General features: G+C 42.4%; 1 protein-coding gene and 1 non-coding gene across 3 annotated transcripts; both read left to right on the top strand.

Annotated features, from left to right (window-relative positions):
- Nucleotides 1–23,456, top strand: MRO (maestro). Of its 2 annotated transcripts, XM_058557148.1 has the most exons (7): nt 3–125; nt 14,366–14,468; nt 16,001–16,147; nt 18,133–18,315; nt 21,159–21,314; nt 22,145–22,252; nt 22,612–23,456. In XM_058557148.1, exons 2-7 carry the CDS (start codon nt 14,370–14,372, stop codon nt 22,663–22,665), a joined length of 747 nt encoding a protein of 248 aa, XP_058413131.1. In that variant the 5' UTR covers nt 3–125; nt 14,366–14,369; the 3' UTR covers nt 22,666–23,456. The 2 variants fall into 2 exon arrangements, with proteins under 2 accessions (XP_058413132.1, XP_058413131.1); XM_058557149.1 differs by lacking the exon at nt 18,133–18,315 and having other exon boundaries at nt 1–125; nt 21,291–21,314.
- On the top strand, nt 13,930–13,992 carry LOC131415521 (U7 small nuclear RNA). Its single transcript, XR_009222486.1, has one exon. It is a non-coding gene; the product is annotated as a U7 small nuclear RNA (small nuclear RNA).
- Nucleotides 23,457–25,590: the final 2,134 nt, after the last annotated feature.

Genomic DNA, 25,590 nt, shown 5'->3' with positions numbered 1-25,590 from the left:
TCAGGGCTGGGAAAATTGAACCCAGTCATCCCATCTGGCTTCCATCCCGGGAACAGTAGCCCTCCGAGCCGCCCTGGACCGGCGCTCCAGCCCTCCCGCCGCCCGTCACCACGTGACCGCTGCAGGTAAGGGCCAGCTGTGGGCGGGAGCAGCCCAAGGTCACTCAGGTCACTGGTATCACAGGGCGTGGACATTCTCTTTGCAAAACTGAAGTGGACGATGTTGACCATGAAGCCAATTTTTTTTCCACCAAATATCTTAATCCAATCTATGTCAACCCATCTACGATGGATTATAGATCATTATATTAAGTCAGCAAAGAGCTTTAGGATGGGAGGGGACTGCGAGAAGATACTGATGCTTCAAACTGAAGTGTCTAAGCAGTGTTTCCTTACCTGCTCAGCACGCAAGACACTGTCTAGGAGCTGGAGAAAGGCTTGCAATATAGCGATGGACAGTTTAGATTTTGGAGTCTGGAACTCTGCTCTGCCACTACTAGCTATTTGAATTTGGGTGAATTGTTTACATTACTCTGAGCCCCAGTTCCCCTTCTCTAAAATGGGCATAATTAGGGGCCGGCCTGGTGACGCAAGCCGTTAAGTGTGAGCGCTCTGCTGCGGAGGCCCCGGGGTTTCGCCGGTTCGAATCCGGAGCGCGCACCAACAAACTGCTTGTCAAGCCATGCTGTGGCGGCATCCCATGTAAAGTGGAGGAAGATGGGCATGGATGTTAGCCCAGGGCCAGTCTTCCTCAGCAAAATAAGAGGAGGATTGGCAGATGTTAGCTCAGGGCTGATCTTCCTCACACACACAAAAAATAAATAAATAAAATGAGCATAATTAAACCTACCTCTCAAGATTATTGTGAAGATTAAATGAAATACAGAAAATCCCTCTTATTTGAGAGACTGGGACTGTATTTTAGAGACTTAATGGGAAAAGTTGGTTAAAGCAGAATTATAAAAGATGATACATACCTCAAAAATATTATTTTATCTTAAAATATAGAATTTCCCAATCTTTAATGTAGGGCCATGGCCTTTTCTTTGAATATGGATCCACAGTTGATATTTTTGTGTGTGTGAGGAAGATTAGCCCTGAGCTAATCTTTTGCCAATCCTCCTGTTTTTGCTGAGGAAGACTGGCCCTGAGCTGACTCCATGCCCATCTTCCTCTACTTTATATGTGGGAGCAGCTGCCACAGCATGGTTTGATAAGCGGTGCATAGGTCTGCACCTGGGATCCAAACCTGCGAACCCCAGGCCGCCAAAGCAGAGGACATGAACATAACCACTACGCCACCGGGCCGGCCCCTAGTTGATGTTTTCTGAGTTGTCTTTTTTGCATAAGCCACACGCATAATACTTCATCTATGAGTTCTAGTTTGGGTTTCTTTCAATGTAGTGAGAACTTAAAGACACTTGGGAAGACACTTTAAAGTCACTTTCTACAGAATCATTCCAATTCCAATCATCATTCCAAATTATTAAGACTGTTTCCAAATTGTTACTGTCCATACTGACTAGATAGCAATTTTTTTTTAGCAGATTCCTGTTTTCAAGTCTTTCCAAAACATTCAAACTTACTTTCATAGAAACAACTTCCTTTCTTTGTATACTCATATTTCATCAGTTTATATGGTATTTAATTAAACTTCACAGTTACAATAACAAGTGCAGGTGTCATGTAAGCATATAAGGACCAGTGGAACAGAAGTTAGGAGCGAGCACTATCAGCGACAAGCATTGGTCGGTACAGTTCACCGAGTGCCTGGAGAATCACTGTTAACCTGGCAGGCTGGGTAAGCAGAGATCAGCTAAAGCAGCTTCTCCTGCAGTGTACACAAAGCACTTAACATAGTGTCTAGCATGCATATGTCCAGCTGATGGTAGCTAGTAATAATATTATTATCATTAATAAGTTCAGTATTGGAAGGATTGTTAGAAATCGAACAGTTTCTTCCCCTCATTTTACAAATGAGGAGAGAGGATCAAAGTGTTTTGTAATTTTGGCCTTCACAGCGCACCTCTTGGTTTCCATAAGTAAAAGGATTATTGACCATAAACCTAATATTTTGAGTCAGAAGGATTTAAATTTGCAAAGGCATCTAGGAGTCAGCATAAAGTCTTCTAAGTCACCCCAGACCCGTGTATGTCGGGAAGAGCAGATAGAAGCACGAGGTGACAATGAAGCCAAGCTCCAGGATCTAGCGGAGGGTGGAACCCGGGGCACAGGGCATTATCAGCACACACAGGAAGCACTCCCCAGCGGAAGAAGAATTTGTTGAAGAATGTGCGTGGGGATGAATGAAACTACAAGCAGAGCTGTGCCTTTGGCTTCAAGGGGGCCAGGTGGCCTCCTGGCCTCACTCACACTGGACTAGGTGCCTGTGATGACCAGAGCAACCCACCAGAAAAACCTCTCTCGTTGCAAAGGGCCGTTTGGGCGTGAGCAGGCTGGTGGGTGGAGTTAGAACACATAACAAACCTTTGAATCTGTGTCCTAAGTTTATTCGTAATTTGTTTAAAATGTTCCTTTCTGAGATCCTGTATTGCAACAGATGGAAATTATCCTTTTGTTTGATTGGACTGGGTCCAAAGGACTTAATTTGTCAGAACGAAGGAGGGAGGACACTGCGGGCAGGAAGGAGGGCAGGTTGGTGGTGGGAGCCCTTTAAGAAGCTGCAAGATCAAGAAATACAGAGCCCAGATGAGGGGCTTTGAGACCCCAAATTAACTTTTATTTTGTTTTATTCTTTAAGGAAACTTTTAATTTGAGAATAGCATCTAAGAGGGGCCAGCCCGGTGGCATAGCGGTTAAGTGCGTGAGCTGCACTTCGGCGGCCTGGGGTTCACAGTTTCAGACCCAGGTGCGAACCAACGCACCGCTTGTCAGGCCATGCTGTGGCTGTGTCCCATATAAAGTGGAGGAAGATGGGCACGGATGTTAGCCCAGGGCCAGCCTTCCTCAGCAAAAAGAGGAGGATTGGCATTGGATGTTAGCTCAGGGCTAATCTTCCTCACCAAAAGAAAAAAGAATAGCATCTAAGAAAAGTGCACAGATCCTAGCATGTATAGCTCAAAGTGATTTTAATTTTACTTTGAAAGTGAAATTCAATGTGCTTCACAAACATGTGCCATCAATGCTTTGTTCTCTGCAAAGAAGCTGACACTTCCCCCTTCTTCCCTTTCTGCCCCAGCTGCTCCTCTGACTTCTGGGGTCTCTCCTGACGCGTGGCCTCAGGTTAGTGGAGTATGCCAATTCTGGAGTTATTTAATTTCCACTGGCGGTTCTTATATGCCAGTGTGTGTGTGTGGCATCACCAGGCACCTTGTAGAAAAAAAATGCAGTGCTCAGGCCTTATGCTCCCTCGGTTCAGATCCAATAGTTATGGGGTAGGCCTGGACTTTACAACAAGCACTCCGCGGGATTCTGATGTAGGAGACCCAGCCAACACTGGGAGAAATGCTTTGCTTTCCCTGCACCAAAGGTGGAGGTGAGCCCTGACGACCTGTGAAGTTGAACTAGACCAGTTTTTATCTTGTGATGGGGAGGTAGGGAAGGGTCAGCTAGCAGAGGTGGAGCTGTGTGTCTCTCTCTAACCATGTGCTGAATCTTCCACGCAGAGGGCTCAGCTCTCCTTTACTCCGCTCTGCTTGAGAGCCACCCATGACCTTAAATTCTAGATGTGTCTGTTAAGAAGTGACAAGGCTGGATGCTTGGCTTCTGAAGCCTGGGGAAGCTGCCTTAGCTGGCTAAAGCCCTTAGCCGCTATGCTAATTCTGCAGGAGAAGTCCATTTTAAAGATTTTTAAAGACCAGGTTTACTTTCCTCCCAATGGAGAGAAGCTTCCAGCACGATTTTCTTATGCCTCGGCACAGAGAGGTCAGCTGTCTCATAATGAGGCCTGTGCCCTCCTCTGTGAGTGGCCCCAGCTTGAGGTATCTTTGCTTCTTTTAAGCTCTTCAGACCCATTGTCAGGCACCCATTAGCTCTGATCCAGAGCACTCCACCTGAGGAGTGCCAGGTTCTACTGAAACAGAAGATTGTGTGCAGAAAACTCCCAGGAAGAAACCACCAAGCATGTTTTTTGCCTCAGCGTGAATTTTTAAATCCCTTTATTCTGGAGACAAATGCAATAGTAATACTGTGGTTTCTTCTTTTAATGCAGTGGTTCTCGAAGTGTGGTCTGCAGACCAGCAGCACCCAGTACCACCTGGGAGCTTGTTAGAAATGCAAATTATTGGGCACTGCTTCAGATGTGCAGAGTCAGAGACTGAAGACTGGGTCTGGGAATCTGTGTTTTAACAAGCCCTCTAGGTGATTATGATACAAGCTCAAGTGTGAGAACTACTAGCTTAATGTGAAGCCTATGAGAATGCCTTTACTCAAATAAGGAAAGGCTTGCTAATTGGTGGGGCTGCAATTTTCTGGGTTTCTATTTGGGTCCCTCATTGCAGTGGTGAGGGGAGGTCTGCTGGCCAGTGATGAATATGGACTAGAGACTAGGGGATGAAGAAGTGTTTTCATGGGCCCCTCCAGTGTCTTATGGACCAAGAGAGCATTACTGAAACCAGCAGGGGGGCAAAAATGGTGGAGAAACCAAAGCGCCATGCACCTCCAGGTCCGATAGAGTCAAATGTTCCAAAGCACAGCTGTTTGACGGGGCTGGGTTCTGTCAGCTACCTGCATGTAAGTAATTTCGAGACTCAAGAATAATCTATAGGGTGGCCAGCTTGTCCCAGTTTGCCCATGGCTTTTCCAGTCTTAGCACCTAAAGTCCCATGTCCCGGGAAACCCCTCAGCCCAGGCAAACCAATGTGGTTGGTCACTAGTCACCCTAGTTCAGTGACTGCCCACTGGAATTACTTGGCGAGCTTTAAAAATTACTGCTGCCTGGGGCTGGCGTGGTGGCATAGTGGTTAAGTTCATGTGCTTTGCTTTGGCGGCCCGGGGTTCCCTGGTTTGGATCCCGGGCACGGACCCACACACCACTATCAAGCCATGCTGTGGTGGCATCCCACATATAAAGTGGAGGAAGATGGGCACGGATGTTAGCCCAGGGCCAGTCTTCCTCAGCAAAAAGAGGAAGATTGGCAGCAGATGTTAGCTCAGGGCTAATCTTCCTCACCAAAAAAAAAAGTTACTGCTGCCTGGGCCTGCCTCAGAGATGATGACAGACTTGGTCTGGGGTGTAGCCAGGGCGTTAAGAGGATTATAAGTTCCTCAAGTGATTCTGATGCATCCAGGGCTGAGAACCGCTACAGCTACTTGTCTGTCATTTCTCCTACTAAAAAAATTTCAGGGGCTGGCCTGGTGACATAGTGGTTGAGTTTGGTGCACTCCACTTCGGCAGCCTAGGTTTGCGGGTTCGCATCCCAGGTGCGGACCTACACCATTCATCAAGCCGTGCTGTGGCGGTGACCCGCATACAAAATAGAGGAAGATTGGCACAGATGTTAGCTCAAAGCTGATCTTCCTCACCAAAAAAAAAAAATTTTTAAACCCAAACAAATAAAAGTAAATTGTTCTGGTGAAGTTGGACCCCAACCACACACCATATAGAAAAATTGACTTAAAATGGATCAATGACCCAAATAAGAGCTAAAATTATAAAACTCTTAGAAGAAAACATAGGGATAAATCTTCATGACTTGGATTTAGCAATGGATTCTTAGATCTAACACTAAGCATTAGCAACAACAACAACAGTGAAAATAGATAACTTAGATTTTGTCAAAATTAAAAACTATTGTGCATGAAAGACATTATCAAGAAAGTGAAAAGGCAGCCTACAGAATAGGAAAGAATATTTGTAAGTCATGTATCTGATAAGGGTCTAGTATCCAGAATATATAAAGAACTCTAAGACTCAAAAACAAAAAGACAAACAACCCAATTTGAAAATGGGCAAAGGATTTGAATAGACATTTCTCCAAAAAAGATATACAAATCACCAACAAGCCCACAAAAAGATGCCATTAGTTATTAGGGAAGTGCAAATCAAAACCACAATGACAGAGTGACGTCAGCATCATGGCGGAGTGAGCTTTCCCGTGAATTCTTCCCCCACAAAATACAACAAAAGTAACAGCCACAGACAAACAACGGAATCCCAGACAGTCAAAAGCTGGAGCGGAGGGATCCACGCTGCCGCACATCTGAGAGCGGAACGTGCTGGGCCCCCGGAGGAAGTGGGGAGAGGTAAGGAGAACTCCGCTCCCTCCCCATCAGATCAGCGATCCGGTCCGCGCGGCTCCCAGAGAGGGGGGAGGGGCGGCCCTCGGCGGGAAACTGTAGCTCTTCGGGCGCTCTCAGCCAGTGGGAAACTCCCGCACAGAGGGCTCAGAGGAGCCACAGGGCTACCATCAACATCTGAGCAACCCAGAGAGCGGATAAAGAGGGGCAAACGAGAAGCCTCCCACGTCAGGGACCCAGAGGGCAAAAGAGAGAGCTCCCCCCTCCCCACAACCCGGAGTCTGCAGCTGGACCAGATCTAGCGGTCCGAGGCAGACCAGAATAAATTGGACTGGACCCGTGGATCGCAGTGGGGAAAAGAAACAAAACAAAACAAAACAAAACTGCGGATCGCAGCAGAAAAACTGGGGCAGAGCGCAGGGGGCTTAGACTACACAGCCCTTCACCACCACACAGTGGCGGCAGGTGGAAAGTGCAACCAGAGACTTCCAGGATGAGGAAAATCAAAACCAACACAGGAACCACAATGCAAAAATATATGAAATCACCAGACCAGAAACAAAATGACAAGCAACCAGAAATCAACCCCTAAGACACAGAAATCCATAAACTAAATGACAGAGATTTCAAAATAGCTATCATAAAAACACTCAACGAAATACGAGACAACACAGACAAACAATTAAATGAGATTAGGAGTTTCTTCACAAAAGAGATTGAAATCATAAAGAAAAACCTATCAGGGCTGATGGAGATGAAGAACACAATGGAGGAGATAAAGGAGAATCTGGAATCTTTAAAGAACAGAGCTGACAATATGGAGGAAAGAATTAGTACTTTAGAGGATAGGAATACAGATATACTCCAGATGGAAGAAGAGAGAGAACTAAGACTAAAAAGAAATGAAGAAAGACTCCGAGAAATATCGGACTCTATTAGAAAATGTAACATAAGAATTATAGGTATTCCCGAGGGAGAGGAGAGGGAAAGAGGAACAGAGAGCCTATTCAAGGAAATAATAGCTGAAAATTTCCCAAATCTGGGGAAGGAGCAGGAAATACCAGTAAGCGAAGCCAACAGGACGCCTATATATATTAACAGACAAAGGCCTTCACCACGACACCTAGTGGTAAGGCTAGCCAGGGTCAACGACAAAGAAACAATATTAAGGGCAGCTAGACAAAAACAAAAAATAACGTACAAAGGAACTCCCATCAGGCTCTCAGCGGATTTCTCAACAGAAACTTTTCAGGCTAGAAGAGACTGGAATGATATATTCAAAATACTAAAAGACAAAAACTTTCAGCCAAGAATACTCTATCCAGCAAAAATATCCTTCAAATATGATGGAGAAATAGTAACTCTCCCAGATAAACAAAAGCTAAGGGAGTTCATGGCCACGAGACCGCCACTACAAGAAATACTCAAGAAGGCCCTCAGGCCTGAAAACAAGAAGAGAAAGGGAACACAAAGCTTGGAGTAAGGAGAAAAGTAGGTAGACAAAATCAGAGAAATAGTAGATCTTTACCGGAATAGGTTAGCAACCACTTAAATACTAAACTCAAAGATCAAAGGAAGAAATTCACCAAAAATAAATTTAACCTCATCACTGTAAACACACAGCCACAACACAAGATAGAATAAGGTATAACAAGAGCAACTTAGAAGGGGAAGAGGAAAGTGACTGAATTGACTTAGTATAAGGAAATAGGAGGCTATCAGATAATGGACTATCTCATACAGAAGATTTTTCGCCCAAACCTCAAGGTAACCACTAAACAAATAATCAAATTAAAACCACATATGATAAACAAAGAGAAAACTAGAAGAATCATAAGACAGAACAACCAAACTGAATTGGCAGTCCAAAACAAATGGGATAAGAAACAAAGGAAATGCAAAAGAACCAGAAAATAAGTGACAAAACAGCAACATTCAACCCTCATATTTCAATAATTACCCTAAATGTAAATGGATTGAACTCTCCAATCAAAAGATACAGAGTGGCAGGATGGATTAAAAAGCAAGACCCAACAATATGCTGTCTTCAGGAAACACATCTTAGCACTAAAGACAAGCACAGGCTCAGAGTGAAAGGATGGAAGACAATACTCCAAGCTAATGGCAAACAAAAGAAAGCAGGTGTTGCCATACTCATATCAGACAAAGTAGACTTCAAGATAAAACAGGTTAAGAAAGACAAAGAAGGGAAATATATAATGATAAAAGGGACACTCCATCAAGAAGACATATCACTTATAAATATATATGCACCCAACATAGGAGCACCAATGTACATAAAACAACTATTAACAAACCTAAAAGGAGAAATCAACAACAACACAATAATAGTAGGGGATCTTAACACCCCACTTACAGCAATGGATAGATCATCCAGACAAAAAGTTAATAAAGAAATATTAGACTTAAATGAAAAACTGGACGACATGGACCTAGTAGACATATACAGAGCACTCCACCCAAAAACAGCTGACTACACATTCTTCTCAAGCGCGCATGGAACATTCTCTAGGATAGACCATATGTTGGGAAACAAAGCAAGCCTCAATAAATTTAAGAGGATTGAAATCATAACAAGCATCTTTTCAGACCATAAGGCTATGAAACTGGAAATGAACCAGGAAAAAAAAACTGGGAAAGTGACAAAAATGTGGAGATTAAACAACATGCTACTGAACAACCAATGGATCATTGATGAAATTAAAGGAGAAATCAAAAACTATCTGGAAACAAACGAAAATGATAACATGCCATATCAAACCATATGGGACGCAGCAAAAGCGGTCCTGAGAGGGAAACTCATAGCGATACAAGCCCACCTTAACAAACAAGAAAAAGCCCTAATAGGCAACCTTAAATTACACCTAACAGAACTAGAAAAAGAAGAACAAACAAAGCCCAAAGCCAGCAGAAGGAGAGAAATAATAAAAATCAGAGCAGAAATAAATGATATTGAGACCAAAAAAACAGTAGAAAGGATTAATGAAACAAAGAGTTGGTTCTTCGAGAAGATAAACAAAATAGACAAACCCTTAGCCAGGCTAACTAAGAAAAAAAGAGAAAAGGCTCAAGTAAATAAAATTAGAAATGAAAGAGGAGAAATTACAACGGATACCATGGAAATACAGAGGATTATAAGAGAATACTATGAGAAATTATATGCCAACAAATTGGACAATCTAGAAGAAATGGATAAATTCTTAGACTTATACAACCTCCCAAAATTGAACCAAGAAGAAATGGAGAATCTGAATAGACCAATCACAAGTAAAGAGATTGAAATAGTAATCAAAAACCTCCCAAAAAATAAAAGTCCAGGACCAGATGGCTTCTCCAGTGAATTTTACCAAACATTCAAAGAAGATTTAATACCCATCCTCCTCAAACTATTCCAAAAAATAGAGGAAGATGGAACACTTCCTGAATCATTCTACGAGGCCAACATCACCCTGATACCGAAACCAGACAAAGACAATACAAAGAAAGAAAATTACAGGCCAATATCGCTGATGAACATTGATGCAAAAATCCTCAACAAAATATTGGCAAACCGAATACAACAATATATTAAAAAGATCATACACCATGATCAAGTGGGATTTATACCAGAGACGCAGGGATGGTTCAACATCCGCAAATCAATCAACGTGATACATCACATCAACAAAACAAAGAATAAAAACCACATGATCGTCTCAATAGACGCAGAGAAGGCATTTGACAAGATACAACATCCATTTATGATAAAAACTCTCAATAAATTGGGAATAGAAGGAAAGTACCTCAACATAATAAAGGCCATATATGACAAACCCACAGCTAACATCATACTCAACGGGGAAAGACTGAAAGCCATTCCTCTGAGAACAGGAACGAGGCAGGGCTGCCCACTCTCACCACTCCTGTTCAACATAGTACTGGAGGTTTTGGCCAGAGCAATTAGGCAAGAAAAAGGAATAAAAGGAATCCAAATAGGTAACGAAGAAGTGAAACTCTCACTATTTGCAGATGACATGATTGTATATATAGAAAACCCTAAAGAATCTGTTGGAAAACTGTTAGAAACAATCAACAACTACAGCAAAGTTGCAGGGTACAAAATCAATCTACAAAAATCAGTTGCATTTCTATATGCTAATAATGAACTAACAGAAAGAGAGCTCAAAAAGATAATACCATTTACAATTGCACCAAAAAGAATAAAATACCTAGGAATAAATCTTACCAAGGAGGTGAAGGACCTATACAATGAGAACTACAAGACATTATTGAGGGAAATCTACGATGACATAAAGAAATGGAAAGATATCCCATGCACGTGGATTGGAAGAATAAACATAATTAAAATGTCTATATTACGTAAAGCAATCTACAGATTCAATGCAATCCCAATCAGAATCCCAATGACATTCTTCACAGAAATAGAAAAAAGAATACTAAAATTTATATGGGGCAACAAAAGACCCCGAATAGCTAAAGAAATCCTAAAGAAAAAGAACAAAGCAGGAGGCATCACAATTCCTGACTTCAAAACATACTACAAAGCAATAGTAATCAAAACAGCATGGTACTGGTACAAAAACAGACACACAGATCAATGGAACAGAATTGAAAGCCCAGGAATAAAACCACACATATACGGACAGCTAATTTTCGACAAAGGTGCTAAGGACATACAATGGAGAAAGGAAAGTCTCTTCAATAAATGGTGTTGGGAAAACTGGACATCCACATGCAAAAGAATGAAAGTGGACCATGTGCTATCGCCATACACAAAAATTAACTCAAAATGGATCAAAGACCTGAAGGTGAGACCTGAAACTATAAAACTCATAGAAGAAAATATAGGCAACACACTATTTGACATTGGGTTTAAAGGAATCTTTTCGGATGACATGCCTACCCAGACTAGGGAAACTAAAGAAAAAATAAACAAGTGGGACTTTATCAGACTAAAGAGCTTTTATAAGACAAATGAAATCAGAATCAAGATGAACAAACAACCAACCAGCTGGGAGAGAATATTTGCAAAACATACATCTGACAAAGGGTTGATCTCCATAATATATAAAGAACTCACACAATTGAACAACAAAAAAACAAACAACCCGATCAAAAAATGGGCAGAGGAAATGAACAGACACTTCTCCAAAGAAGATATACAGATGGCCAATAGGCACATGAAAAGATGCTCAACATCACTAATCATCAGGGAAATGCAAATCAAAACAACACTAAGATACCACCTCACACCCGTTAGAATGGCTATAATCACCAAGACAAAAAACAACAAATGTTGGAGAGGATGTGGAGAAACAGGAACCCTCATACACAGCTGGTGGGAATGCAAATTGGTGCAGCCTCTATGGAAAACGGTATGGAGATTCCTCAAAGAATTAAAAATAGAGATGCCCTATGATCCAGCCATCCCACTACTGGGAATCTATCCAACGCACCTGAAATCAACAATCCAAAGAGGCTTATGCACCCCTATGTTCATTGCAGCATTATTCACCATAGCCAAGAAGTGGAAGCAACCTAAGTGTCCCTCGACTGACGATTGGATTAAGAAAATGTGGTATATATATACAATGGAATACTACTCAGCCATAAAAAAAGACAAAATCGTCCCATTTGCAACAACATGGATGGGCCTGGAGCGTATTATGTTAAGTGAAATAAGCCAGAAAGAGAAAGACAAACACTGTATGATCTCACTCATATGTGGAATATAAACCAACACATGGACAGAGAAAACTGGACTGTGGTTACCCGGGAAGTGGGGGTGGGGGGTGGGCACAAGGGGTGAAGGGAGTCATATATGGGGTGAAGGACAAACAAAAATGTACAACCCAAAATCTCACAATGTTAGAAACCATTAAAATATCAATAAAAATGTAAAAAAAAAAAAAAAAAAAAAAAAAAAAAACCACAATGACATACAACTTCACACCCACTAGGTTGGTTATAATAATAACAAATTTTAAAAAATGGGAAATAAATGTTGGTGATGTGCAGAAATTGGAACGCTTGCATATTGCTGATAGAAATGTAAAATGGTGCAGCCACTGTGGAAAACCGTTTGGTGGGTCTTCAAAAAGTTAAACATCGAGTTATCAAATGACTCAGGAATTCCACTCCTATGTATATACCCAAAAGAAATGCAAGCAGATACTCAAACGAGTACTTGTACACCAGTGTTCATAGCAGCACTATTCATGATAACCAGAAGGTGAAAACAACCCAAGTGTCTAACAGCAGATGAATGGATAAACAAATGTGGCATATCCATGTAATGGAATATCATCCAGCCATAAAAAGGAATGAAGTACCAATACATGCTACAACGTGGATGAACCTCAAAAACATTATGCCAAGAGAAAGAATCCAGATACAAAAGATCACAACATTATATGATTCCATTTATATAAAATATCCAGAACAGGTAAATCCATAGAGACAGAAAGTAGATTAATAGTTGCCAGGGGCTGGGGGGGAGGGCAGAATGGGGAGTGACTTCTTAACGGGTATGGGATTTATGGGATTTTCCTTGGAGGTGATGAAAAAGTTTTGGGACTGGATAGAGGTGGTGGTTGCACAGCATTGTTAAGATAGTTAATTGTGTGGTATGTGGCTTTCACCTCAATAAAAAAAATCAGTGGTTCATTCTTATCTACAAAATAGAATTGAAACTAAACAATTTAGCAGTCAAAGTCCTTCACCACTGGCCTTTTACTACTTCCTGTAGCTATATCTTTTACCACTCTCTTAAATTGTAATCGTTATTACTACCAGACCATGATACCACCCACATGGAATCCCACTGGAACCCCAACGTGTCAGATATGCTTCTCCCTCTCCTTTAAAGCAGGTCCCTCCCAGCCTTCCCAGCCACAGGCCTCTCTTGACTCCTGTAGCACTTAATTTTACACCCCCGCCCTCAAAGTGTGGTCCTCAGACTGGCCGCATTGGCAACCCTGGGAGCTTACAAGAAAGGCAGACTCTGGAGCCCCCACCCCAGCTCCTCTGAGTCCAAACCTGCATTTTAACAAGATCCTCCGATGATTCGAGTGCACACGGATGTCTGGGAAGGCCTGGTTTACACTAGTGGGTCTCAAATCAGGCTGTAGTCAGAATCCCTTTGCGAGCTATATTTATTTATAATATACGTTTAAAATAATATATACATGTGGTAAAATTACAAACTGTATATATATAAAAAAAGAGTGAAAAAAGTAAGTCTCCCTCCCACGTCAGTTGCTCAGATTCTACCCCAGAGGCAATCTCTGTTAGTTTCTTGGGTATTCTTCCCTGTTCTATGCATATGCACGCATATATGCACATATAGATTCCATCCCTCATTTTGTTTTTATACAGATGGTATCATACTTACATACTGATTTGTACTTTTCACTTAACAGTATATTTTGGAGATTATTTTAGCAAATGTTGATCTGCCCAATATTCTTTTTACTGACTACATAATAGTCATCCTCTAGTTGTGTAGTTGTAATATATGTGTATAATTTATTTGTATTACAACTATTAAAGGACATTAGGTTGTTCATTATAAGGCTATGGTGCCTATCATTTATGTATATAAAGGATATATATGTATATGTGCTTTTTAAAATTGTAAGATAATATCAAAATCCTCTCTAAAATGCAGTGCCAATTTACATTCTCGTGGAGCTTTAAAAAACACAAAATTTAGTGTTATAGCTCTCTTAGAATTTGTCTAGCAGGTTTTCCGGTCCTCGCTGGAAGAGCCCCCAAAAAAACAAAAAAAACCCCACAAAATTTCAGACTACTTTTTACTTCAACTCGTGAGAGTCTCTGTGGGGTGGGATCCAGAATCTCTAATTTATCTCTTTGGTGATTCTGGTACAAGAAGGCTGTAGGGTGGAATGGGAACCAGGGGGCAGAACCATCTTGACCCCAATGATTCCTCTCAGGCTGCCTTGAATTGCCCTTTATCCTCTGATGTAACTGTTGTACCTCCTCACCAAGGTGACGGGTTCCTAAGGACAGGCCCAGAGATGTTGCTTCTTTATATCCTTCCCCAGGCACAGTGCTTTCTTGATGATGCTCCTCGATGAGGAGGCTTCAAAAGAGTGTGGCTGACATGATGATTTTGTTATTTTTAGTTCCATGGATCAAACACAGAGGAGAATCCTGGACCAGCCCCCTTCCATCCTCACTGCCCAGCCCAAGAAGAAAAGGACATCAATGATGTCTTTCTTTTCCAAGGTCTGACACAAACTATTATGAACAAATGACCCTTCCCAGCAGCTGCTTTGTAGCATGTGTACTTGCCTGGTTTGCGTTAGTTAGGCCTGCTGCACTGAGGTTCCTTTTTCTGAAAAAAGTTTGATGGCAGTTCTTTAAACATGGATAGAGTGTTTTTAGGATAACAAGAAGATGAGTTGAGAATTTAACTTGCTGCTAACTTAATAATAAAATATAGAACAAACTGCGATGAATAATAATAATGAGGCTTGATAATCACCAAAACACCAAATAGGGCTGTGGATCCCATCTCCAGCCCTGCCACTGCGAAGGATGGTGGGGAGGTGGCTTTTTCTTGGTTCTTGTCTGGATCTTGCATCGTCTTGGTTCTGACTCCAGCACGTGTTGCCATGTCCTGTGATGTGCAGAACACCGGCGCCTTCCTGGTATCAGGGCTCCTGTGCTCACTACAGAGGGTAACCCATCTCTTGCCCTGCAGATACTTAGACTTTAGTCCTTGAAATACAGGTGTCTGCATCAGCCACACAGTGTTTTCCAGTTTGCATTATTTATGCGTTTCTTTTCCTGATCTTTATAGCTCAGATGCATGCATTCTGGGGTGGGATATCCTTCAGGTGCCCTGAAATTTTTGTAGATGTGCTTTGCTAATGTGTCAAATGCTCTTGAGAGGTTGAGGAAGATGAGTACTGAGAATTGACCCTTGGATTTAGCCACATTGGACAGGAGGGGTGGAGGGGACATCAACCTGCTTGCAGAGGGTTCAAGAGAGAATAGAGCAGAGGAATTGGAGAAAGCAAGTATAGATATGTCTTTCAAGATGTATAGCTACAAAGTAGAGCAGAAAAGTGGAGAAGAGCTAGAGGAAGAAGAAGGGTCAAGGGACTCTTCTTTGAGATGGGAGGAACACAGTGTCCCTTGTCCTGTGAAAGGGATCCCCATTCTCAACTCACACCAACACTTCTTTATTTATTTATTTTTTTTGTGAGGAAGATCAGCCCTGAGCTACCATCTCCCAGTCCTCCTCTTTTTGCTGAGGAAGACTGGCCCTGAGCTAACATCTGGCTGATCTTCCTCCACTTTATGTGGGATACCGCCACAGCATGGCCTGACAAGCGGTGCCTCGGTGTGTGCCAGGGATCCGAACCCAGGCCACCAGCAGTGGAGCACGTGCACTTAACCACTACGCCATGGGGCCGGCCCCACACCAACACTTCTAAAGCCCCCTTTCTTCTCGGTTCTATCACACCCACAGCTGCCCTAGAGCACTCTTTCCATAATCTCCCCAAACCTACCTCCACACCAGCCCTGCATAATTTTTCTTTACCCCTTTCCTCTTCCTCCATCAATTTCTTCAGTATGTAGATCAAACATATATTTCCAGCAAAAATCAGATGTCTTTAGGTGGCGAAAGAAGGGGTAAGATTGAGCAGGCAACGCAGGATTCTCTTTAGAGGGAGTGGTTGGGGTTGGGATTGGAGTTGGTTGTGACTCTGAACACTCCCAAATTAATATATTTTTCACTCACTATTCAGGTCTCTTGGAAACTCAGGTTCCAGAAACGGGAGCCTCTGAAGAGTGTGTTTTTCATCTTGGCAGAAAAAGCCCGTGACCCCAGTGCTAAAAAACGGCACATGGCAATGAGAGGCCTGGGAACCATGGCCTGTGAGACCCCGGACAAGGTAGGAAGGGAAGGTGACGCTCGACCAACTCTCATGGCCTGGAGTCCCCAGGACTGGATATGGTACCTCATGTGCTAGTCACCTATCACTGCATAACAAATCACCATAGACCTAGCATTTATCATCTTGCAGTTTCCTTGAGTCAGGAGTCCAGATTGGGCTTAGCTGGTCTTCTGCTCAGGGTCTCACAAGGCTGCAATCAAGGTGTGGGCCAGATTGCACTCCTTTCTGAAGCTTGGGGTCCCCTTCCAAGCTTATGTGGTGGTTGAAAGAATTCAGTTCCTTCCAGTTGTGGGACCAAGGTCCTTGTTTTCTTGTTGGCTGTTCACCCTCAGCTTGTAGAGGTACCATCTCATACATGGCAGCTTACTTCTTCAAGGCCCACGGAGAGTGTCTCCCATTCCTGTCTACTAAGATAGAATCTATATAATGTAATGTGACCATGGGAGTGACATCCCATCACCGTTGTCATATTCGATAGGCTAGGAGCAAGTCACTGGTTCCTCCCAGGCTCAAGGGAAGGAGATTGTACAAGGGCGTGACTCATTTGGGGTCATCTTAGGGTCATCACATCTCAGTTTGATCAGCCTTGGGAAACAAAAGTTCAGGCAGGATTAACACACAACTGGACATCACTCTCCTTGATGACTTTAATTTATTTTCTAATAATCTACGCTTGTTTTGTAAAAGATGTTTTCCCCACCTACTTCTTTTTTTTTTTTTCCACTTCTGGGTATTTATCTGAAGGAAATGAAAACACTAACTCAAAAAGATATTGGCATCCCCATATTCATTGCAGAAAAAAAAATATACCCTTTATTTAAATATAATGTTCTACTTAGAAATTGAGACCTGAAAACTCACAAGCAAAAGGAAATATTTGCTTTCCCTATTGTGGTATAATATCTCACTAAGCATTTCTTCCTTTTTTTTTTTTTTAATAAATTTTTTGTTTATTGCAGTAACATTGGTTTATAACATTGTAAAAATTTCAGGTGTACATCATTGTACTTCAATTTCTGCATGGACTACATCATGTTCACCACCAAAATACTAATTACAACCCATCACCACACATGTAGTTGCAGGATACAAAATCAACATACAAAAATCAGTTGCATTTCTGTACACTAACAACGAAGTAGCAGAAAGAGAAATTCAGAATACCATCCCATTTACAATTGCAACAAAAAGAATAAAATACCTAGGAATAAACTTAACCAAAGAGGTGAAAGATCTGTACACCGAAAACTATAAAACATTTCTGAAAGAAATTGAAGAAGACACAAAGAAATGGAAAGATATTCTGTGCTCTTGGATTGGAAGAATTAACATAGTTAAGATGTCCATACTTCCTAAAGCCATCTATAGATTCAATGCAATCCCTATGAAAGTTCCAACAACATTTTTCACAGAAATAGAACAAAGAATCCTAAAATTTATATGGAACAACAAAAGACCCCGAATAGCTAAAGGAATCCTGAGAAAAAAGAACAAGGCTGGAGGTATCACACTCCCTGATTTCAAAATATACTACAAAGCTATAGTAACCAAAACAGCATGGTACTGGCACAAAAACAGACACACAGATCAATGGAATAGAATCGAAAGCCCACCTACTTCTTTAGCATCTGTCAAGTTCAGTGACCATTTCCTCTTGTCCCCTATAAAGGTACCCCAGTATGCCCCAGATCCATACATCATCCAGGTCCACCACCCTCCTTGATGTGCCCTACCCAGCCTCATCTACCCATAGGCCATACTCCAGATTGCCCTTTCTGTTCTCCTTCCAAGACTGAGTGGGACTCTTGGGTCAGGTTAATGGAAGCATTTGTATTTTGATGAGAGTTGTTGTGGCAGATCCTGAAGAAAGCCATGGTCTCGTAGTCCAAGTCCTAGGTTATTGGAAGATTAGAAGTAGAGTTGCTTTTTAACTCATGGGGTGCAATTTCTGTGCTACTAATGCTTGTCAACCTTGATAACAGGTGAGAAAGTATAAGAAAATTGTCCTAGACCTGCTGGTACATGGATTGTATGACCCTGTGAGTTCTGAAGTCATCCATGAGAGTATGAAGACTCTGACCATCATCCTGGGCAAGATCCAGGGGAAAGGTTTGGGCTCCTTCTTCATAGACATCACTCTTCAGACCAGGACTTTATTAGATGATGTAAGTGAGACAACTCAGAAAACTTCAGGGTTACTGAAATCAAGGTGGGATTAGAAATGTGAGCCCTGGGTGGTGTATTTCTCAGGGAACAAGATCTCTATTATTCACTTATTTATTAACAAATCTTATTGGGAGACTAGTACTGTGCTGGGGGTTGTTGAAGACATATAAAGAAGTGTAGGATTCCATCGTTTCCCCTCAAGGAGTTTTCCTTGTAATAGAGAAGTGAATATATGTACACTGATGATGACTATGGTGATCATAGTGATGATGATGGTGATGGTGATGATGGTGATGGTGACGATGATAATGATGGTGATGCTGCTGCTGCTGCTGCTGACAATACCAACATGTATTCAATGCTGTCTCATAAATGTAACAATAACAATAGTTAGCATCTAATGAGCCCTTACTGAGTGCCAGGCATGGTGCTAGGCAATTTACATGGATTATCTCATATAATCCTCACAATAATCCTGTGAGATAGGCACTATTATTTTTTTTTCTTTATGGGTGAGGAAACCAAGGCACAGAAAGGTTAGACAATTTGCCCAAGGTTCACAGAGCCAGTAAGTCGGTATGAAACCAGGCCCTCTGACAACAGGGCCTGCACTCTTAACTGCCAGGTGACAAGGCAGGCTATTCAGAAAGTGCACTGATAACATTGTTTAGTCTGAAACTGAGGACTCTGAGATACCTTCCTTGCAGGCCAACTGATTACACACACAGTTATGCACATACGCACATGCACTCTCTGACAGAAAGACAAGACTTGTAGAACAGAGAACAGACCTTTTATTTACTCACAGAGCATCTTGCATGAGTTCCCCACACCTAACTCCCCATGGAGTAGCACAGGGAGAGCTGGATGTGCTTGCACCACATGGGAGGAAGAAAAACCTTGAAATGATGAAACCTGGAGCTTTTACAGGAGCTGCTGGCACGTTTGCCTCTCCTCCCTCTCAGAGAGACAGAGACCCTTGCTCTGGAATGTAAACCAGTCCTCTCTGGGGAGGGGAGAGGAAGGTCTCTACTTCACCTCCCTGGAATGTAAGCAGATATCTCTTTGAAGGTGCTGTCTTAATTTCCTGCGCTTGTTTGCCATGCAATCGTTTTTTAAACCCAGGTTGACCATAAGTTTTGATCAGAAAGCCCCGGTGGTGTAGAAACCTGGAAAGAGTGATGGAGTGTTGTTTCCTGCCAGTGTGTGTCACTAGGATAGACTCTTCACTACCTGCCTTATGCCATGCTCGCTTGTGCACGTGTCCCCCACTGGATGATTGTCAGACTCCTTGGGGACAGGCACCCGTCTTAACGCAACTCTGTACATCTCATAGTGTTAGGGTAGTGCTTTGGATAGACTCAGGTCTCAGTACATGGTAGTCAAATTAAACACACACACACACACACACACACACACACACACAGGTAGAACAGTAAAAAAAAAGTATAATGCTAGAGCAATTGTTGTATGTGTCACATGTGCTAAAACAATATTTTAAAATGCTTCGCAAAATGATCGTGGTCTTTAGTCTTACTGAGTGTCTGTGAGCCCCAGTTCTAGGTGCTCCTTGCCCCTGAGGAGGTGTGTCCTAGCCTTGTTCCCTCTAGTTCACCTAGAGCTGGACAGGACCAGGAAACACTGATATAAAAGTCCCTGCACTGAGAGTCAGGAGGCGAGGTGACTAGCCTGGTTCTCTGTTACCTGATGGTGTGACTCTGAGCAAGTCACTGATGTGCCCTGGGCCTCAGTCTCCTCACCTGGAAAGGAAGCTACTTGGACAGACAGCTCACCTTGGAGAAGGAGGAAGGACTGAACTCATGACATGCCTTCAGGGGCAAACCGGGGAGAGCTGGCAGGGGTCAGGAAGAAACATAATTGTTATATCTACTAAAGATTGGAGAAATGCAGACCAAAAGTAAAGAGAGATGACCTGGCAAAAATGCTGGGACTAGTAAACGGGGGACAGGTCCAATGATGCAGCCAAAAAAAAAAAAGAAAGAAAGAAAGAAAGAAAATTTATGTATTGACGTGGAAAGAGCTCCCAGATAGATTGTTTGGTGGAAAAATCAAGATGTGTAACAGTGATATGGTATACTTCTATTTGTGTAAAAATGTGGGAAAGGACTATGTAATATATAGCTTTTTCTTTTTTCTTCTTAATTTTCTGGAGGGATACACACAAAACATAACTTTGCTAGCTTGTGGGGAGGGAAATTTGGTGGCAAGTGGACAGGAGTAGGAAGGAGACTAATTTTTTTTTTTTTAAAAGATTTTTTTATTTATTTTTATTTTTTCCCCCCAAAGCCCCAGTAGATAGTTGTACGTCATAGCTGCACATCCTTCTAGTTGCTGTATGTGGGATGTGGCCTCAGCATGGCTGGAGAAGCAGTGCGTCGGTGCGCGCCCGGGATCCGAACCCGGGCCGCCAGCAGCAGAGAGCGCGCACTTAACCGCTAAGCCACGGGGCCGGCCCGGAGACTAATTTTTAAAGTAACCTTTTTTGGTTATTTTGAATTTTGCACCATATAAATGTATTTGATCTTAAAAATACTAAGTAATGAAGAAAAAGCTAGGAAGGTGGGAGTAGCACTAGTGATCCCCTAGTCTAACCCTCCTGTCCACTGGAGAAGGTGTTCATTGAGGACTCAGCCCATCTCCTCCACCCCAGCCAGCTAAGTGCTTTAGATGGGATCTGATGGCCACCCTGTAAGATCCCACAAAGAACGGATGGCTGTGATGTTCTCTGATGCTGTTGCCTTGTGGTTTTGTTGTTTTGTTCCTGGGGGACACACAGGAGAATGACCTGGGTTTTGTTGTTTTGTTCATGGGGGACGCACAGGAGAATGACAATCTGAGATACTCGGCCTTTGTCTTGTTTGGGCAATTGGTTGCCTTCGCTGGGCGGAAATGGAAGAAATTTTTCACCAGTCAGGTTAAGCAGACTCAAGATTCCCTCCTGATCCATTTACAGGATAGAAATCCCCAGGTTGCCAAGGTAAGTCTGTGACTCTCCAACCCACTGCATGAAATCCCTATGCCATTCATAAAGGGAGTAGTGATGCGGCCATGTTGAGTTGAGATGCCAGACCCTCAGCTCCTGCCAGTTCAGTTATGGACACTTAGCTGTGTATCTGTGTGAAATCTGGAAAAGGTGCCTCCTTGTGTAACCTCTCTCTTAGCAAGGGTGTTCTTTTCCATTTACTCCTGCCCTACCTGCCCAATCCCAGCACCTGTCAATACTAGGTAAGCTCAGGTTAACGGGGGCAGAGAGGTGCAGGCTTAATCTGTAGGGCAGCAGCCCACATAATGAGGATATTTATTCATGCCAATTAGCCTTTGTCACTGTGCCTAGTATAGATTTGCAGCCCCTGGCTTCTCGATTCCCTATAGAGCTTTTGTTTTATTCTTGAAGAAAATATGTCCTAATGGGGTTGGATCAACCTCAGGCTTGCTTCGGAGTGGGAGAGTGTTTCAAAACCACTGGGAGCAAAGAGTTCCATCAAACCACTTGTCTTCTTTAAGTTAGTGCACATGAGAGAGAGAGAGAGATTGAATTTAGGAATCCACTACTACTTTTGATGGGATGATAACAAGGGCTTTGGTGAACTATAAAGCTATGCCCTCCCTACCAGCCCCAAATTATAGACATGGTCATTTTATAAACACATAAATCCTTTAAGGTTCAAGTTTTCAAACTTCCTGGAAGTGATTTTCACACTCTTAGTGGCCCCCAGACCACAGATTGGGTGCAATCCTCTTCCTTGCTTGGGATTATAGAACTCTCTACTATCTTTGACAATAAGATGGTAATATTATATTTCTCAGGCTTGCAAAACAGCTTTTCGAGCCTGTTCTCCATATCTGAGGCGAAGGAAGGAATATAGCTTCCAGAGTGAAGAAGATCAAAGGAACCCTAAACTCTGCCGGCAGCTGGTGAGTGAGCGAGGATAAGAGAGAATTCTCCCAGAGGTCCCTGCCCTCCTGGTGGTAATGCAGAAGGTGGCAGGCGGACCAGGGAGTGACTCCCCGTAAAATGACTCAGGCCAATTATGTTTCAATTGTAATTGACCCATAATGCAGTGTAAATGGCAAAACGCCTGGAGGATTGTGCACACAATATATTGGCAGTTGTGTTCAGATCATTAGATGAACGCAGGCAATGATGCCTCCACCTCTGAGAATCTGAAGATTGCTTGTCCTTATGCTCTGCATTTGACACTGTCTGCTTGTTCTATAGTCAAGGAGGTTTATCGAAGCCCTGCCTCATGTATACCTTTGCTAATTTCTTTCAGAGCCACTACCATCCAGAGCTCCTGCAGTTCTTGTACGCAAATAAAATTCTGTAAACAGAGCAGCAGGCAAATGATTCCCCGGGAGCACATTGCTGGGGGGCTGCTATTCCCCCTCTTTTAACTCTTCAAATGCTTCTGCTTGCCTCTTGTGATTGTAATAGAAAAGCGGATGTTTGGAGAGCAATTGATGGCAAAAATAATACCGTAGAATTGTGTAATTACAGCCAAAGTAAAATTCTAACTTGCTTTCACATAGCCCATTTCCTCCCCACACAAATTTGATGAGAAGGTACATGCTTTCTTTAAAACATTTAAAGTATATGTAGATTCAATGCTTATTTTCCAGCTTTTTCCTTCTTAAGTTCATCTCTGTCACCTATCTTTTATTTATAATTTCTGAGGCTTAGGAGAGTAGCACACATGCTGAGTGCTCAAGGTGGAGATGCGCATAGAACTTGGTCCCTGCTCTCAGGCTGCTCATGAGATGGGTCTTTCTTAAAAGGAGGGGAGAGAGGAGAAGAAAAGACAAGGAAGGAAGCTGAGAATCTAACAGGTGTGACCAATACTGGTAATCGGTGTGAACAGAATCCTTTGGAATTCCAGTCAATAGAGTAATTAATTGAGGGAATGCTTCACACATTATAATAAACACTAGAGTGTTTTATAAGGAGAAAAACGGCAGCTGTACAGGATAGCTAGCAGATAGGGTTGTAAATAAGGTAGACACATATTTGTGTTTTTCTGCATTTTGCAAGTTTTCTGCAGTAAACATGTATTACCTTTATAATCATAAAGCACATGCAAAAATGCTCTTTTAAAATAAAAATTAATGCCTTGTGTAATTACATGCAGTGTGTAAAGTGATATGCTTTGGAAAGCCTGGGATGGTTATTGTTCACTCTCAGTAGATGTATGTGTGTGTGTGTGTGCCTTTGTCCTTTTGTGACATTTTTGTTTTAATCTGTTGATGACATCTTGTTGATGACAAATAAAATGGCTTATGGTTGGTTATCAATTTATTTATGTTACTGAGTTTACATTTGTTTCAGTCTGGTCATAGTAGAGTAAATCTTTTGTTCCTGTATTTATTTATGTGTTAAATGTTCTTAGAAAAACCTGGGGTTCTAGTTGAACCCCATGAATCCCAATTTACTGAGGAGAGATGGTTTGCTATACAAAGGCTCCTGTTATTGACCGACTTAAGCACAGACTCCCAAGCCTGACATATAAGATTCTTCATAATAGACACCAACCTGTAATTTCCCTTGGCTCTTCCTAAATTCCTACTGCCTGAAAGGATTTGCCCTCCGTTTCCTTGTTTCTATCCACCATTCCTTGGGGTGATTCCAAATGCCCTTCTTCTTCAGAGGTAGAGCAGAGAGGTTGAGAGGATGGGGCCTGGAAGCAGGCCCCCCTAGGTGTGACTCTGGCTCTGCCACTTACCAGTGTGACTCTGGGCAAGTTAGCCCACCAAGCCTCAGTCTTTTGACCTGTGAAATGGACATCATAACCCAACTCATCAAGTTGCTGTGTTACGAAGATTCAGTTAAATAACACTGAACACTTGGCACAGTGCTTTGTACTTAGTGCTCAGGAAATGTTAGTTAATTTTGCTCCTCACTCCTAGTCAGCTTTCCAGATATTTTTTCTTCTTTTCTCGAAGCCACCCAGGTCTTCGGAGAGGTCCATTCTGGCTTGCAGTATAGGGATTTGAGTGTCATCGTGATCCTCCCCAATGAATGACTGCAGTCCTAGGGGCAGCTCAGCATCCTGCTCCTTACCAGGCGCCCAAGACTGTAGCTTTGAGCCTTGCCCACCATGGGTGCTCAATAAAGAATGGTTGAATTTATTGGATTGCAAATGCCGGTGCCTTGACCAAGCATGAAACTGGTCCCTCATAGGCTTTAGAATGGCTCAATACATTTTAATAAGAGTGAGCATCACGACTAAATGAGAATAGCAAGTGGTTCTTTCCCACTGGGCTCTTATAGGGGTGTTGTGAACGCTCAGGGCAGGAGCAGTGTCTTTTTATGCTCCCGAGATGCCTTAAATGGACTCTCTTCCTTCTGTCCTAACAGTCCTAACAGCTCTGTTAGGAATTCCGTGTTGTATCTTTTGGGTGATCTCTTGTTAATAATTAACGCCTCACCTTCTGTTTCCAAGTGTGACAGCTGTAATCATGTTCCTTTCGAGCTGATGAATTTCCTGCAGCAATTTGCAAATGTTAACCAGGTAATGGCCCAAATATCTCCCTGCAAGAAGAAAATGTTTTTCAGGAATGTAGATCAGAGAGTTAAAATGTCATTTTCTAAGCCGCTGCTAGAGGCACATGCCTCTGCCATAGCAAAAATGCGAGCAGAAATCCCAAACTTTTCAACATGCTTGCGTTGACCGCATCAACAATTAGAGCCTCCGGTGGAGGAGAGAAGCTCAGTTCCCAAAGGTGATGTCGTGTGTGCTGGAAGGACAGGTGATTTGGCTTCCCAAAAACTGGCTTTGCACCCCAACTTTATCACTTAACTAGCTGGTTATCTTCAACAAGTCACATAACCTCTCAGACCCTCAGTTTCTTCTTCTGTAAAATGGGAGGAAAACCCACCAAACAAGATATTCTGATGATCCAATGAGACAGTCTGTGTAAACTCTAAAATGTTACCCCCAGATAAGGTGTTCTTATTTGCATGGTAGCCACTCAGTATTGGAGCCTATTTATACAAAGGAAAGGGTGGAAAGAATGAAATACAATATTAACACAGACCCCAATTTAATAGCGACAAAAAATCAATAAAAAATATAAAAACAGTAAAATTAGGTATAATACTTTGTTTTACTTCAGGATGCTTCTCCAGATAGCAAGTACCCCTGCTACAATGTGAAATAGGATTCAGTTACATGTTTAACATGTACCTATTTTGTACAATTTAGTTAGACCCAAACTTTTTTTTTTATTTTTTGGTGAGGAAGATCAGCCCTGAGCTA

The sequence above is a fragment of the Diceros bicornis genome, chromosome 16 (genome assembly GCF_020826845.1).
Source record: "Diceros bicornis minor isolate mBicDic1 chromosome 16, mDicBic1.mat.cur, whole genome shotgun sequence".
NCBI lineage: Eukaryota > Metazoa > Chordata > Mammalia > Perissodactyla > Rhinocerotidae > Diceros > Diceros bicornis.
This window is presented reverse-complemented; position numbering and strand designations above follow the sequence as displayed.